This window comes from Prionailurus bengalensis, chromosome B2, assembly GCF_016509475.1.
Source record: "Prionailurus bengalensis isolate Pbe53 chromosome B2, Fcat_Pben_1.1_paternal_pri, whole genome shotgun sequence".
NCBI lineage: Eukaryota > Metazoa > Chordata > Mammalia > Carnivora > Felidae > Prionailurus > Prionailurus bengalensis.
The window spans coordinates 40,238,684-40,254,928 of NC_057349.1; the positions used below are offsets into that span (position 1 = coordinate 40,238,684).

The 16,245-nt window shown below is 39.3% G+C and overlaps 1 protein-coding gene across 6 annotated transcripts in view; it reads left to right on the plus strand.

Annotated features, from left to right (window-relative positions):
* Positions 1 to 12,225: 12,225 nt before the first annotated feature.
* UBR2 (ubiquitin protein ligase E3 component n-recognin 2) overlaps positions 12,226 to 16,245 on the plus strand; it is a 124,685-nt gene continuing 120,665 nt past the window's right edge. For 5 of the 6 annotated variants that reach the window (XM_043591413.1, XM_043591416.1, XM_043591417.1 and 2 more), the window contains exon 1: positions 12,249 to 12,678. In XM_043591413.1, the coding sequence (XP_043447348.1) occupies positions 12,601 to 12,678 (78 nt within the window). In that variant the 5' untranslated portion in view covers positions 12,249 to 12,600. Of the gene's footprint in view, positions 12,679 to 16,245 lie in introns of all 6 variants that reach the window. The other variant, XM_043591414.1, reaches the window with a different exon arrangement.

A 16,245-nucleotide genomic window follows, 5' to 3' on the forward strand; every position in this document is an offset into this window, starting at 1 on the left:
ACTTTAGTATATTCACCTTTTCAAATTTTCAAACAATTTCTTTTTTTCTTTCCTTTTCTTTTTTCTTTCCTTTTCTTTTTTTCTTTTTTCTTTTCTTTTTCTTGATTCGTTTCTTTTCTTTTTCTTGAGTGCAGAAAGAGAAAAACTTCATTTTTACTTTCAATTTCTATTAAAAATATTTGTATTTAATTTTTTACTATATTTTTTGCTTTTATGTAAATTTTTTCAAATTCTATTTTCCTTCCATCATTTTATTTTAGTCTACTACAGTGTATTCAGTTTTTCAAATTTTCAAATGATTTCTTTTTTTAATCTTTTTACTTTTTTCATTTCTTTTCTTTTTTCTTAAATACAGAAAAAGAAAAAACTCATATTTATTTTTTTATTTTTATCAAAAATATTTTTCTTTAATTTTTTTCTACTATATTCTTTACTTTTGTGTATGTTTTTTCAAATTCTATTTTACCCCCGTCATCTCATTTTAGTCTACTTCAATGTATTCATTTTTTCAAATTCTCAAATGATTTCCTTCCCCCGCCTTTTTTTTCTCTAATCTGTCAAACCATTTTCAACACCCAGACCAAAACACCTAGGATCTAGCATCATCTATTCGATTTGTGTGTGGGGGTGTGTTTTTAATTTTTAATTTTAATATTTTTTAATTTTAATATTTTTTAATTTCAATTTTTCTACCTCATTAATTCTTTTTATCCCTTCAAAATGGCAAAACGATGGAATTCACCCCAAAATAAAGAGCACGAAGAAATGACAGCCAGGGATTTAAGCAACACAGATACAAGAAAGATGTCTGAACCAGAATTTAGAATCACGATAATAAGAATACTAGCTGGAGTCAAAAATAGATTAGAATCCTTTTCTGCAGAGATAAAAGAAGTAAAAAATAGCCAGAATGAAATTAAAAATGCTATAACCGAGCTGCAATCACGGATGGATACAGTGGTGGCAAGGATGGATGAGGCAGAACAGAGAATCAGTGACATAGAGGACAAACTTATAGAGAATAATAAAGCAGAAAAAAGAGGGAGATTAAGGCAAAAGAGCACGATTTAAGAATTAGAGAAATCAGTGACTCATTAAAAAGGAATAACATCAGTATCATAGGGGTCCCAGAAGAGGAAGAGAGAGAAAGAGGGGTAGAAGTGTTATGTGAGCAAATCATAGCAGAAAACTTTCCTAACCTGGGGAAAGACACAGACAACAAAATCCAGGAAGCACAGAGGACCCCCATTAGATTAAACAAAAACCGACCATCAACAAGGCATATCATAGTCAAATTCACAAAATACTCAGGCAAGGAGAGAATCATGAAAGCAGCAAGGGAAAAAAAAGTCCCTAACATACAAGGAAAGACAGATCAGGTTTGCAGCAGACCTAGCCACAGAAATTGGCAGGCCAGAAAGGAGTGGCAGGATATATACAGGGTGCTGAATCAGAAAAATATGCAGCCAAAGATTTTTTTAAAAAAATTTTTTTTTAAAGGAGGGGCGCTTGGGTGGCTCAGTCGGTTGGGCATCTGACTTCGGCTCGGGTCCTGATCTTGCAGTTTGTGAATTCAAGCCCCACATAGGGCTCTGTGCTGAAAGCTCAGAGCCTGGAGCCTACTTCAGATTTTGTGTCTCCCTCTCTCTTTGCCCCTACCCCACTCACACTCTCTCTCTCTCGAAAATAAAAATTTAAAAAATTAAAAAAAAAAGAAAAATATGCAGCCAAGTATTCTTTATCCAGCAAGGCTGTCATTCAAAATAGGAGGAGAGATAAAGAGTTTCCCAGACAAACAAAAATTAAAGGAGTTTGTGACCACTAAACCAGCCCTGCAAGTATTCTTTATCCAGCAAGGCTGTCATTCAAAATAGGAGGAGAGATAAAGAGTTTCCCAGACAAACAAAAATTAAAGGAGTTTGTGACCACTAAACCAGCCCTGCAAGAAATTTTACAGGGATTCTCTGAGGGGAGAACAGATGAAAAAAAAAGTATATATATATATATATACACATATATATATGTGTGTATATATATATATATATATATATATATATATATTAGAAAGGACCAGAGAACACCACCAGAAACTCCAACTCTACAAGCATCATAATGGCAATAAATTCATGTCTTTCAGTACTCACTCTAAATGTCAATGGACTCAATGACCCAATCAAAAGACATAGGGTAACAGAATGGATAAGAAAACAAGATCCATCTATCTGCTTCTTACAAGAGACCCACTTTAGACCTAAAGACACCTTCAGATTGAAAGTAAGGGGATGGAGAACCATCCATCATTCTAATGGTCAACAAAAGAAAGGCAGAGTAGTCATACTTATATCAGACAATCTAGACTTTAAAATAAAGACTGCATCAAGAGATGCAGAAGGGCATTATATCATAATCAAGGGGTCTATCCACCAAGAAGACTTAACAATTGTAAACATTTTTGTGCCAAATGTGAAAGCACCCAAATATATAAATCAATTAATCACAAACATAAAGAAACTCATCGATAGTAATACCATAATAGTAAGAGACTTCAACACCCCACTCACAGCAATGGACAGATCATCTAATCAAAAAATCAACAAGGAAACAATGGCTTTGAATGACACACTGGACCAGATGGACTTAACAGATATATTCAGAACATTTCATCCTAAAGCAGCAGCATATACATTCTTCTCCAGTGCACTTGGAATGTTCTCCAGAATAGACCACATACTAGGACACAAATCAGCCCTAAGTAAGTACAAAAAGATTGAGATCATACCGTGCATATTTTCAGACCACAATGCTATGAAACTTGAAATCAACCACAAGAAAAAATTTGGGAAGGTAACAAATATTTGGAGACTGAAGAACCTCCTACTAAAGAATGAATGGGCTCACCAAGCAGTTAAAGAGGAAATTAAAAAGTATATGGAAGTCAATGAAAATGATAACACCACAACCCAAAACCGCTGGGACGCAGCAAAGATGGTCATAAGAAAAAGTATATAGCAATCCAGGCCTTCCTAAAGAAGGAAGAAAGATCTCAGATACACAACCTAACCTTACGCCTTAAGGAGCTGGAAAAAGAACAGTAAATAAAACCCCAAACCAGCAGAAGGCAGGAAATAATAAATATTAGAGCAGAAATTAATGCTATCGAAAGCAAAAACACAGTAGAACAGATCAATGAAACCAGAAGCTGGTTCTTTGAAAGAATTAACAAAATTGATCAGTTTGATCAAAAAGAAAAAGGAAAGGACCCAAATAAATAAAATCAAGAATGAAAGAGGAGAGATCACAACCAACACAACAGAAATAAAAACAATAATAAGAGAATATTATGAGCAACTATATGCTAATAAAATGGGTAATCTGGAAGAAATGGACAAATTCCTAGAAACATATGCACTACCAAAACTGAAACAGGAAGAAATAGAAAATTTGAACAGACCCATAACCAGTAAGGAAATAGAATTAGTAATCAAAAATCTGCCAAAAAACAAGAGTCCAGGGCCAGATGGCTTTCCAGGAGAATTCTACCAAACATTTAAGGAAGAGTTAACACCTATTCTCTTGAAACTGTTCCAAAAAATAGAAATGGAAGGAAAACTTCCAAACTCTTTCTATGAAGCCAGCATTACCTTGATTCCAAAACCAGACAGAGACAACACTAAAAAGGAGAACTTAGACCAATGTCCCTGATGAACACGGATGCAAAAATCCTCAACAAGATATTAGCCAACTGGATCCAACAATACGTTAAAAAATTATTCACCACGACCAAGCAGGATTTATACCTGGGATGCAGAGCTGGTTCAATATCTGCAAAACAATTAATGTGATTCATCACATCAATAAAAGAAAGGACAAGAACCATACAATCCTTTCAATAGATGCAGAGAAAGCATTTGACAAAATACAGCATCCTTTCTTGATGAAAACCCTCAAGAAAGTAGGGATAGAAGGATCATACCTTGAGATCATAAAAGCCATATATGAACGACCCAACGCTAATATCATCCTCAATAGGGAAAAACTGAGAGCTTTCCCCCTAAGGTCAGGAACAAGACAGGGATGTCCACTCTTGCCACTGTTATTCAACATAGTATTGGAAGTCTTAGCCTCTGCAATCAGACAACATGAAGAAATAAAAGGCATCCAAATCAGCCAGGAGGAGGTCAAACTTTCACTCTTTGCAGATGACATGATACTCTATATGGAAAACCCAAAAGATTCCACCACAAAACTGCTTGAATTGATTCATGAATTCAGCAAAGTTCCAGGAGATAAACTCAATGCACAGAAATTGGTTGCATTCCTATACACCAACAATGAAGTAACAGAAGGAGAAATCAAGGAATCGATCCCATTTACAGCTGCTCAAAAACCCATAAAATACCTAGGAATAAATCTAACCAAAGAGGTGAAAAATCTCTACACTGGAAAACTATAGAAAGCTTATGAAAGAAATTGAAGAAGACACCAAAAAAATGGAAAAAGATTCCATGCTCCTGGATAGGAAGAACAAATATTGTTAAAATGTTGATACTACTCAAAGCAATCTACATATTCAATGCAATCCCTATCAAAGTAACAGCAGCATTCTTCACAGAGCTAGAATAAATAATCTTAAGATGTGTACGGAACCAGAAAAGACCCCAAATAGCCAAAGAAATCTTGAAAAAGAAAACCAAAGCAGAAGGCATCACAATCCCAGACTTCAAGTTATACTACAAAGCTGTAATCATCAAGACAGTATGGTATTGGCATAAGAACAGACACTCAGATCAATGGAACAGAATAGAGAACCCAGAAATGGACCCACAAATGTATGGCCAACCAATCTTTGACAAAGCAGGAAAGAATACCCAGTGGAATAAAGACAGTCTCTTCAGCAAGTGGTTCTGGGAAAACTGGACAGCGACATGCAGAAGAATGAACCTGGACCACTTTCTTACAGCATACACAAAAGTAAACTCAAAATGGATGAAAGACCTAAATGTAAGACAGGAAGCCATCAAAACCCTCGAGGAGAAAGCAGGCAAAAACCTCTTTGATCTTGGCCGCAGCAACTTCTTACTCAACACGTCTCCGGAGGCAAGGGAAACAAAAGCAAAAATGAACTACTGGGACCTCATCAAAATAAAAACCTTCTGCACAGCGAAGGAAACAATCAGCAAAACTAAAAGGCAACCAACAGAATGGGAGAAGATATTTGCAAATGACATATGAGATAAAGGGTTAGTACACAAGTATCTTGATCAAATATCAAGATGACCAGACCAAAGGTGGAAAATTTTCTGCTAAACGGACTCAGCATGATTCTTTCTAAGCTAGAATAAGCAGGCCAAGAACAGATCCCAAGGCCTGGTCAAAAAGAGGACTCAGAGTAGCCCGACTAGAGGTAGGTCAAGGACACAGTCTTTGTCACACATCTCACTACACCCAATGAAATAATAATTGGAAAGGGTGGAATGTGCTAGCTGGACAATTGCACCTCACAGTATGCCATCCTTCCCATATCTGGAAAAAAAAAGATGGCCTTGACAAGCTGACTTCAGGGAGCAGAAAACCACAAGACGCCTAGGGTTCCATTCCCAAGAGATAATTTACATACAGAAAAAATGAAATATTCTTCAAAATCTGTATTTATTTGTCTCTTTATATAACATACTTGTATGTTTACTTTTTTATTGCCTGAGGACTCTTTACATACTGGCTGCTTTATAACATTTTTTTAGAGGCTGCAGGAAACCCACTCTCAACACCACAAGCGAGAAAAAAAAGTTGCAATTGGCTGTTATCACTGTCAGTTATCTCAGTATGAAAGAGGGAAGTGGATAACCTTGTCCCCAAGAAAAGCAGAGCATGTATCCACAGTCGTAATCATAGGTGGACCCATCCTGGTATGACCCTCCTAAGAGAGGAAGATCTCAGTTCAATGTGTTGAAGTAATTCAAGGACAAAAGTTCTCAATCTTTTACTCATGGCCTTTAAGAAGGGTCAATTAATTATTTTAAGGTCTGTCAAGGAAAAAGGAGACTGGGTTTTGACCCACTGTGCATGAGTTTGGTTATTTTAATTATGAAAAAAAAAACTAATAAATGAATTTCCCTAGAAATGGGTCCATGGGGGAAGCAACATAGCTTGGAAAGAACATGAGCCTTGGCCTTGGAGAGTTCAAATTTCGGCTCTGTGGCTGGGCTTCCTCAGTCTAGAATCTCATATATTTCCGTTCTTACAAGTTTTCTTGAAAATTTTCCTTGATAATTTATACTCATCCATTTTTTTTGTTGTTCTTTCTAGAACTCCTACTATTCAGGGTTTTTTTTTTATTCAGAGATTTTACATTTTAAGTATCTAAGAGCACTTTTTTGTTCTTGAATGTTTCTCCACCCCAGTCTCCTATTCTTTAATGAGTGCAAAATCTTCTCTTATTCCCAAGAATCCCAATAACATTTAAAAAAGCTTTTTCCAACTCTCTGACTTGTTTCCTCATCTTTCTTATATTTTAGTCTCTCTTTTATAGATTTTGCTCAAATATCTCTATACAATTGCTTGTCTGCTCATATTTAAGAATGTGTCACTAAAAGATGATTGGAAGCTTTTCATACAAGGGTGAGGTAGCCCAAGTGCATCATTTTGTTGGGGTCTCTTGGGTCCCTCTTCCCAAATTCATGAGTTGAAGCCCTAATCCCCAAGTTGAAGTGACTGTATTGGGGGGTGGGGTCCTTGAGGTAATCAAGGTTAAATGAGGTCATAAGAATGGGACCATAATCCAATAGTACTGAGGAAGAGACACCAGAGACCTGTTTTTCTCATACAAAGAAGAAAAGCCAGGGGCGCCTGGGTGGCGCAGTCGGTTGAGCGTCCGACTTCAGCCAGGTCACGATCTCGAGGTCCGTGAGTTCGAGCCCCGCGTCGGGCTCTGGGCTGATGGCCCAGAGCCTGGAGCCTGTTTCCGATTCTGTGTCTCCCTCTCTCTGTGCCCCTCCCCCGTTCATGCTCTGTCTCTCTCTGTCCCAAAAATAAATAAACGTTGGGAAAAAAAATTAAAAAAAAAAAAAAGAAGAAGAAGAAAAGCCATAGTGAGAAGGTAGCCTCTGGAAGCCAAGAAGAGAAGTTTCACCAGAAACCAACCCTGCTGGCACTTTTGTCTTAGACTTCCAGACTCTAGAACTATGAGAAAATAAATTTCTGGTATTTAAGCCACCCAAGCAATCTTATATAGAGTCCCACCCCTCTGATAGACTTTCTTTCTTTTGGGCTGGTCAGTCCCTCTGGATGCTCTCAAACTCCTGCCTGGGAGTTATAAGCCAGCCACTGGTGTTCTCAGAGCCAAGATAGGGAATGCACTGGAATGAGTCTGTTCAGTATATAGACTTTGAATTAATGCCCTAGTATTTAGCACAATGTCCCTGTCCTTAGCTGTGCCTGGTGTTGTGCAGTCCAAAGACCTCAGGTGCAGCCTCTCTAGAGGAAAAGCCTCCAGTCTTCTTCCAGGGTGGAAGATGGGGTGATCTAATTTCTTGCTGTACAAACTCTCAAATGATATTCCTGTTTTTAGCATCATCTTCACCCACTCTCAGAGAAACATGCCCCTAACTGGACGTTTTAATGCCCACATAAGAATGTAAGATAAGACCGTGGATACAAGAAACACGAATTAAAACTGTGATCCCCACATAAAGCCAGGGCTTTCAAAGGAAAGTATAGACTAGAAAGGATAGACTAGAAAAACACTCACTGACTTGCTGAGAGGAAATGACAAGGAAACTTTTACCTTGACTGTGAGTAGGAAAAAGTATTATTCTCCCTTAAAATTTTATAAACAAGGGTGCCTGGGTGGCTCAGTTGGTTAAGCGTCTGACTCTTAACTTCGGCTCAGGTCACGATCTCACAGTTCATGAATTTGAGCCCCACATCAGGCTCTGTGCTGACAGCGCGGAGCCTGCTTGGGATTCTCTTTCTCCTCCCTCTCTGCTGCTCCCCCCTCAAAAGAAATAAAAATAAACTTTAAAAAGTTTATAAACAGGACAATGCCACACAATTCAATTTGTGTTATTAAGGAACCAGAAGCCAAGAAACTGACATGAAAATTGGTTCTATGTGTATGATCCTCCCAGAGTGCCTGGTCCTGAGTGTATGATGCTTCAAAAATGCTTGGCCTTGCAGAGGCAAATGGAAAGCTACTTTGAAGGTACATGCTCTCAACACAGGCCACTCAAGTTGCCTACGGCTAATGTTAAATGAAGATGATCTCAAAATTCATAATTACAAAGCAGAAAGAAAACAATCATTTAAATGATTAACACACACACAAAGAGTAAGATTAGATTCCCAAGATCTTCACAAGTACAACAATCTAATAAACACTACTGAATATGAATATTTAAAGGTATTAAAGATAGAGGCGCCTGGGTGGCTCAGTTGGTTAAGCAGCCCATGTCATGATCTCATGGTTCGTGAGTTTGAGCCCCACATCGGGCTCTGTGCTGACAGCTGAGAACCGGGAGCCTGGTTTGGATTCTGTGTGTGTGTGTGTGTGTGTGTGTGTGTGTGTGTGTGTGTGTCTCTGACCCTCCCCCGCTCACTCTCTCTCTGTCTCTCAAAAAAATGAATAAAAAATAAAATAAAATAAAATAGTATTAAAGATATAAGGCAAAGATTTAGAACCACTTATATAAATAAGTAACAAGATATTATGAAAGAAGAACAGGAATCTTTGATGGGGCGCCTGGGTGGCTCAGTCGGTTGAGTGTCTGACTTCGGCTCAGGTCATGATCTCACAGTTCGTGATTTTGAGCCTCACATCGGGCTCTGGGCTGACAGCTGGGAGCCTGGAGCCTGCTTCAGATTCTGTCTCCCTCTCTCTCTGCCCCTCCCCTGCTCACGCTCTGTCTCTTTCTCTCTCTCAAAAATAAATAAACATTAAACAAAAAAAATTTTTTTAATGACAGGAATGTTTGGAATGAATTAAATATAGTTTTTAGGAATGACACATGAAATTGTTGAAAATAAACACTCAGTAGATAGTTCAATATCAGATTAGACAGAGCTGAAGGGAGAGGTTGCACACAGAAGATATACCCAGAATGCAGGATAGACAGTTAAAAGTGTAGAAAAATGAAAAAGATTAATAGATAATAGAAAAGCAAGTCAAACAGGAGTTCCAGAAGGAGAGAATAGACAGAATGCAAGAAAGATAATATTTGAAGAAATAATGGCTTTGAAGAATTTGTTGCTCATACACTTTAGTCCACAGTGAATGTCCTTTTATACTAAAGAATGTAGCAGATCATATAAACCCTGTCCTCTGCCCACAGTATGATACAATGTGACAGCAGTAACAAAAGATAACAATGCCATACACATTTGAAAATTTTAAACCATACTACATGGGTCAAAGAAGAAATCACAATAAAAATAGAAATATTTAGCGATGAATGATAACGAGGTTACTATATACCAAAATTTGTGGAATGCAGTATATAATGGAAATGTATTGCCATAATAAATCTATGACTCTAAAGTTGGTTCCCAGGCCAGCACTATGACCCAGGAACCTGATAGAAATGCAATTTTCTGTCTCCACCTAAAACCTATTGAATTAGAAATTTTGAAGGTGGAAATCTAGAAATCTGTATTTTTTATCAAGACCTCCAGGTGATTCTGATGTATGCTTAAGTTTGTGAACCACTGCCTTAAATGTATATACTGGAGGGAATAAAAGAGAAATATTTTTTTTAATTTTTTTTTCAATGTTTTTATTTTATTTTTGGGACAGAGAGAGATAGAGCATGAATGGGGGAGGGGCAGAGAGAGAGGGAGACACAGAATCGGAAACAGGCTCCAGGCTCTGAGCCATCAGCCCAGAGCCTGACGCGGGGCTCGAACCCACGGACCGCGAGATCGTGACCTGGCTGAAGTCGGACGCTTAACCGACTGCGCCACCCAGGCGCCCCAAAAGAGAAATATTAATAGCAAACATCCAACTCAACTATTAGAAAAAGAACATTAAAATCAATTTAAAAGTAGGAGCACCTGGGTGGCTCAGTCAGTTAAGCGTCTGACTTCAGCTCAGGTCATGGTCTTGCGGTTTATGAGTTTGAGCCCTGTGTAGGGCTCAGAGACTTGAGCCTGCTTCAGATTCTGGGTCTATCTCTCTCTCTGTTCCTCCCCACTTGCACTCTGTCTCTCTCTCAAAAATAAATAAAGATTAAAAAACTTTTTAAAAAGGTTTTAAAGTCAGTTTAAAAGTAATGGAAAGAAATACTGTTAACAGCAGAAATCTTCTTTACAATCTATTTTAATAGCTTTATTTCTATATTAGGACCCTTAAAGAAGCATTATCTTTGCTTCCAGGTTGAAACAATCCCAGTTTTCCTCCAGCTTGACTCTGACTCGGTAGTGTATCTGTGCAAGGAAGTTGGGCAAAGAAGAAAGTAACACATATAACAACATTTCAAGATACCACATTCTAGATATCTACGCAGATATATGCATATTTTCTTTCTATAGAGTCATACGAAAGTATTAAAAATGGGTTTCTTTGGGGAGGAGGGACTTGGGGTAGGTAGAGTCATATTCATTTTTCCTTTTTTTTTTTTTTAACGTTTATTTATTTTTAGAGAGAGAATGAGAGAGCACAAGCAGGGGAGGGACAGAGAGAGAATCCTAAGCAGGCTCTGTGCTGACAGCACAGAGCCCAACATGGGGCTCAGACTCATGAACTGTGAGATCACGACCCGAGTCAAAATCAAGAGTCAGACGCTTAACCAACTGACCCACCCGGGTGCCCTGTCATTTTTCCTTTTAAAATATTCCTACATGGGTGCCTGGCTGGCTCAACCAGAGACCACGTGACTCTTGATCTCAGGGTTGTGAGTTCAAGCTCCATGTTGGGAACAGAGCTTATTTCAAAAATAAATAAATAAATAAATAAATAAATAAATAAATAAATAAATCCTATTAAGTTTGGATTTCTAGTCTTATATCACTTTTCTTTCTAAAAGTGATAAAAGACTTATTTGAACTATGAGATTATGGGTAATTTTAATTTCCTGATTAAAAAGGGGCAAAACAAACGAAACACATGGTTAATATTATTGTTAAAAACAGTAACAACAACAAAAACATGTCCAGACCTGGATTGTATCAGATCTTTTTATTCTTTTGTTCTTTCTTTCTTTCTTTTTTTTTTTTTTTTTTTGGCCTAATGTAATTCACAATCTCCTTCTGGGAGTAAATTAGCATGCCTGATAAAATGTGTAAATTTTCTGATAACTTCTAAAGGAACTGAAGACTGGTTTTAAGAAACCTACTCATCCAACTGTGAGTCAAGAGCCTAATTACCTCTAATCAAACACAATTTTCTTTTGTACCTAATCTATTTTTATAAAATGTCCATAACAAGAGCAAATCTTCTTTTAAAAAATTTAAAATTTTTAAAAATATTTATTTATTTTTGAGAGACAGACAGACAGAGAGGCAAGTGGGGTTGGGGCAGAGGGAATGGGAGACACAAAACTGGAAGCAGGCTCCAGACTCTGAGCTGTCAGCACAGAGCCCGATGCGGGGCTTGAACCCACGAACTGCCAGATCGTGACCTGAGCTGAAGTTGGAGGCTTAACCGACTGAGCCACCCAGGCACCCCAAGAGTGGATCTTGATAGACTTAATTGGTAGGCTCCTTTTCCTTTGCAGCAATATTTATAATACATTTTGATAAGTGGTCATAACTAAATTACTTGTAAACATTTTCTTTAACAATATTTAAATATATTTTAAAATCTCAAAACATTTGGGTAATGTCCATCTCTGCTACAGTCTAAAAGATGAAGGCACGATGAATGGCAGGGTCATAGAACTGTAGGAATAAAACGTAATTCTTTCGTTCTTTCGCGACCATCTGTCGGCCTACCATATGCTAGGCTTTGAAAAGTACTTGAGCATCTACCACGTGCCAGGCACCGTTCTAGGATCTGGGGATACAAACATGAACAAACGGAGTTGGGGGGAATAAAACTACAGTTCCCACAATGACGTGCTCTGCCTCTTCCCAGGTGGGAGCTTCTTTCCGCTAGTCTCTTCCCAGGATTCTAGTGTTTTGGAAAGCCCCACCTGCTTATCTGCCATTTGCCCACGCTGTCTTTAGAAGATGGACTACAACTCCCACAATGCCTTCAGGGGGCACGCTAGAAGGGTTCCACCTGCTTCCCAGTCCGGTCAAGAGGGACTACAATTCCCAGACTGCTCTGCTTCCTCTCTTGGGTGTTATTGCTCCTTTCCCGGTGCCGGACGCGGTAGAAGCGAGCGAGAGTGCCAGGTCCTGGGTTTTCTGTGTCCTTCTCCCGGGCAGGGACGAGGCAGTGACTTGACTCTTGGGCGCCGAGCCCGGGAGGGAGGGCAGGAGGCCGTCTTCCCTCCTATCCAGCTCACCTCACACCACTATTCTTCTTCCTCACCCGCGGCCGCTTGGACGACTCCGGACCGACTACCTGGGACACGGGTGGCAGTCTCTGCAGCCGGGGCTGTGGCGAGGCCGCGGCCCTCGGGGCGGCGGTAGCGGCGTCAGCTCTGGGGAGGAAGAGGAGGGAAGATGGCGTCGGAGCTGGAGCCCGAGGTGCAGGCCATCGACCGGAGTTTGCTGGAATGTTCGGCTGAGGAGACCGCAGGGGTGAGTGCCGGGACCCGGGCGGGGACGTCCGGCCCTCGCAGGCCGCGCCCGGGGGGAGGAACTGACTCCTGGAAATCTCGGAGCAGCCCAGCTCTGACTTGGGGTAACGACCTCGCGGGGCTCTCTAGCCTCGCCGTGTGGGCAATGGCCCGGGGAGGCCACCGAGCCTGCCCCTCGCCCTCCTTCTTTATCCTCAAATAGCCCGCAGAGCCGCTCTGTCCGCTGGCCGCCTTACATTCCCTTTTTGCCTGGGAGAACCGACTGCCTTTCCATTATTCCTCCTTACCCCTCCACTCCCAAGAAGTCCCCAGCACAGGGGCCTTTGCCCTTTATGCCAGCTCTTGGCAGAGGGGAGAGGAAGACGCTTCCTGATTTGGGGGTGTAATCGCCCTGCTTTATCTGCCTAATTCCTTTTCCTCAGATTAGTGGAGCATTGCCTCCTCCACCAGAACATGCTACCCTAACCGGTTCCTCACTTTGTTTCTGGGACTACCCTAGGCACCAAAGGATGCAAACGACACTGTTTTCCCTGTATCCGCCCCCCCCCCCCCCCCCCCCCCCCCCGCCTCCCTCGTCAGTGCGTTTTTGCCCACTGTTTGGTTTGGTCAGTCCACATCGTTGGTAAATGTGCGGAAAGTAGCGTCTGGGCATGTTACTGAGTGTGAGAAAGCAGTGGTGGAGGCTGGGAGATTAAAAAAAAATTTTTTTTCTAGGAGTTGGGCATAGTTGGATGGAAAATAAATGTTATATAACTTTGAGAGAGTAACTTTCAACAAATAGAAACTAATAATGTGAGGTTTGGTCACTGCACAGTGGGGAGCGGTTAACCCCCAATCGTAAACCGTTCAAACCCAGTACTGTAATGAAAGCGTCATAGGAATATGCTCGCGTACGTTGCAGAGTTGTAAAATGATTACTTTAATAAACTTGATGGCATCTTCCCTCAAGAAGGACAGGGAGCACTCATTAGAACAGACTGTCCAGGATGATTATGAATGGACCAAAACAACCTAGGCCTCACTTCTCAGGCCTCTGATTTTAGGGAGAGGGTGACCTTTGAACACATGTTAATAATCTTTATGAGCAAAATTTTAGTGGGGCACCGTGCGGCTGCTGGTGGTGAGGGGTTACTGTGTGTGAATTGTCAAGAGTGGAAGTCAATGACAGGAGTAGAGGTGAAAAGTTTAAAGTGATACATTGTTGAACGATGACTGTTGAATTTTTTTTTTCAAGTCAACTTGTTTAGCTCTGTTTTCATTTACTTTCTGCTTAATTTTGCAACAACCCAAGGATTTTCGGCCCCCATCTGCCTTTCATTTATCAAAGAGAACAGTGTTACAAGGAAGCAGTAAAGTAGTCAAGGTGACAGCTCTTCCCAATGTCGTCATGTCAGTATCCATATTGACATTACATTTGTTGTCTGCCTCAAAGTTTTGTTGTTGTTGTTGTTGTTGTTGTTGTTTTATTCCCAGTGAATTTTGTGTGGCTTGGCTCCGAGATACAGGCTGTGTGCCAGACTTTTCCAGCTCTGAAAGTGCAAGTGATTGCGTTTCTCCAACCCTGAAAAGCTATCAAGTGATTGGAGTTTCTCCAACTTGTTGTGGAAACCAGTTCTAAAACTGGTACTAGAGACCAATGTAATAATTCCTGTGTAGTGAAATTCTCAAGCAGATATAGTGGGAGAAATTAAGGGAAAAGCAATTGAAATTTATTAATTTGGACTTAATTTGAGTTTGTGACAATCCCGGTCTGAGCTACATTTTTACATTTGCTCTGTTTACTTTTAAATGGCTTTCTGAACAATAAGATGAAAAAGTTTTTGGTCTAGAGGCCAACAAAATTCCCAAAAGAAGACTACTAGGATATTAAAATTAAAATTATAAAATTAAGGGGCACATGGGTGGCTCAGTCTGTTGGGCGTCTGACTTCAGCTCAGGTCATGATCTCACAGTCTGTAGTTCGAGCCCCGCGTTGGGCTCTGTGCTCAGCTCAGAGCCTGGACCCTGCTTCAGATTCTGTGTCTCCTCCTCTCTCTTCCCCTCCCCTGCTCATGCTCTGGCTCTCTGTGTCTCAAAAATAAATGAAAACATTCAAAAAAATTTTTTTAATTATAAAATCAAAAAATTTTAAACTAATATTAAAATACAAGATTCTTCCAGCTATATAATCTGGCCTTACTTTGTGAGGGGTTTGTCGTCTGTATTTGTTAAAACCACATAACACTTAAAACTATTCTTTCAGCTTGGTCTATAGCACAGCCCTTCATCACAAATTAAAATGAATTAAAAAAGCTTTCTCAGATTAAAAGCAAATTTTAGAGAGGGTAAACAGAGCAGTTATTTCAGCCTTTAGACCTTTGTTACTGATAATTTCTGGGATCACGTCCATTTAAAATAGCTTAATAAGCTTAGTGTCATCTTTCCCACACTTTATTTACATACTGCTTTTTACATTTCTGTTATGAGGAGGAAGGTATGTCTCCTAACAAGCTTGCTTCACAAAAGCAGTTATGTGTTCTTTTCGATAATTGTAAGCTTAGGATCTTAAAGTAGTCCTCTCTTCTCAGTTTTCTCTTTTTCTTGGTAGAATTGATTCCACAAGTTTTGATTTTTCTAGCATGTCTAATCTATCTACATTTTTTGCTCCATGGATATTATTATAATGTGCTCCATTGGGTGATTGTGACTTAAGAAGTATATATATTGTTTTTCCCCAAGTAGAATAGACCTTCTCATTATAGAAGTTTTATGTAGAGTTTTATGTCTATATTGGATATTTTTTGCTTTAAAATTTTGACAGTTTTGTATATAATTTACATATGTAAATTCAATTCACTGGTTTTTAGTATATTCATAGAGTTGTGTATCACCATAATTTTAGAACATTCTCATCACCCCCCAAAAAATCATATACCTATTAGCAGTCACTTCCCGTTTTCCCCTAAACTCCTGAACTCTAGACAATTACTTACCTATTTTCTGTCTCCATAGATTTGCCTAGTCTGGAAATTTCATATGAGTGGAATAATAACACTATGTTGTCTTTTTGACTAGTTTCTTTCACTTAGCAAATGTTGTCAGGGTGTGTCCTTGTTGTAGTATGTATCAACACACCATTTTGTTTTATTGCCAAATGATATTCCATTGTATGGATATACCATATTTTATTTATCATCGGTTGATGACATTTGGGTTGTTTCCATTTTTTGGATATTATGAATCGTGTTGCTGTGAACGTTTGTGTGCATTTTTGTGGGGACATCCATTTCTTTTTTTGTTTTTTGTTTTTGTTTTTTTTGGTTTTGGTTTTGGTTTTGGGTTTTTTTTGAGCATACACCCAGGCATGTAATTGCTGGGGTCTATGGTAATTCTATGCTTAATGTTTTGGGGAACTGTTTTCCAAAATGACTGCATCATTTTACATTTTCACCAGCAGTATGTGAGCGTTCCAGTGAATTTCTCCAATATCTGTTGAGTGTGAAGTGCTATCTCATTGCAGTTTTGATTTGTATTTCCTTCATGACTGTAGGTGCTGAATATCTTTTCATGAGCTTATTGGCCATCTGTA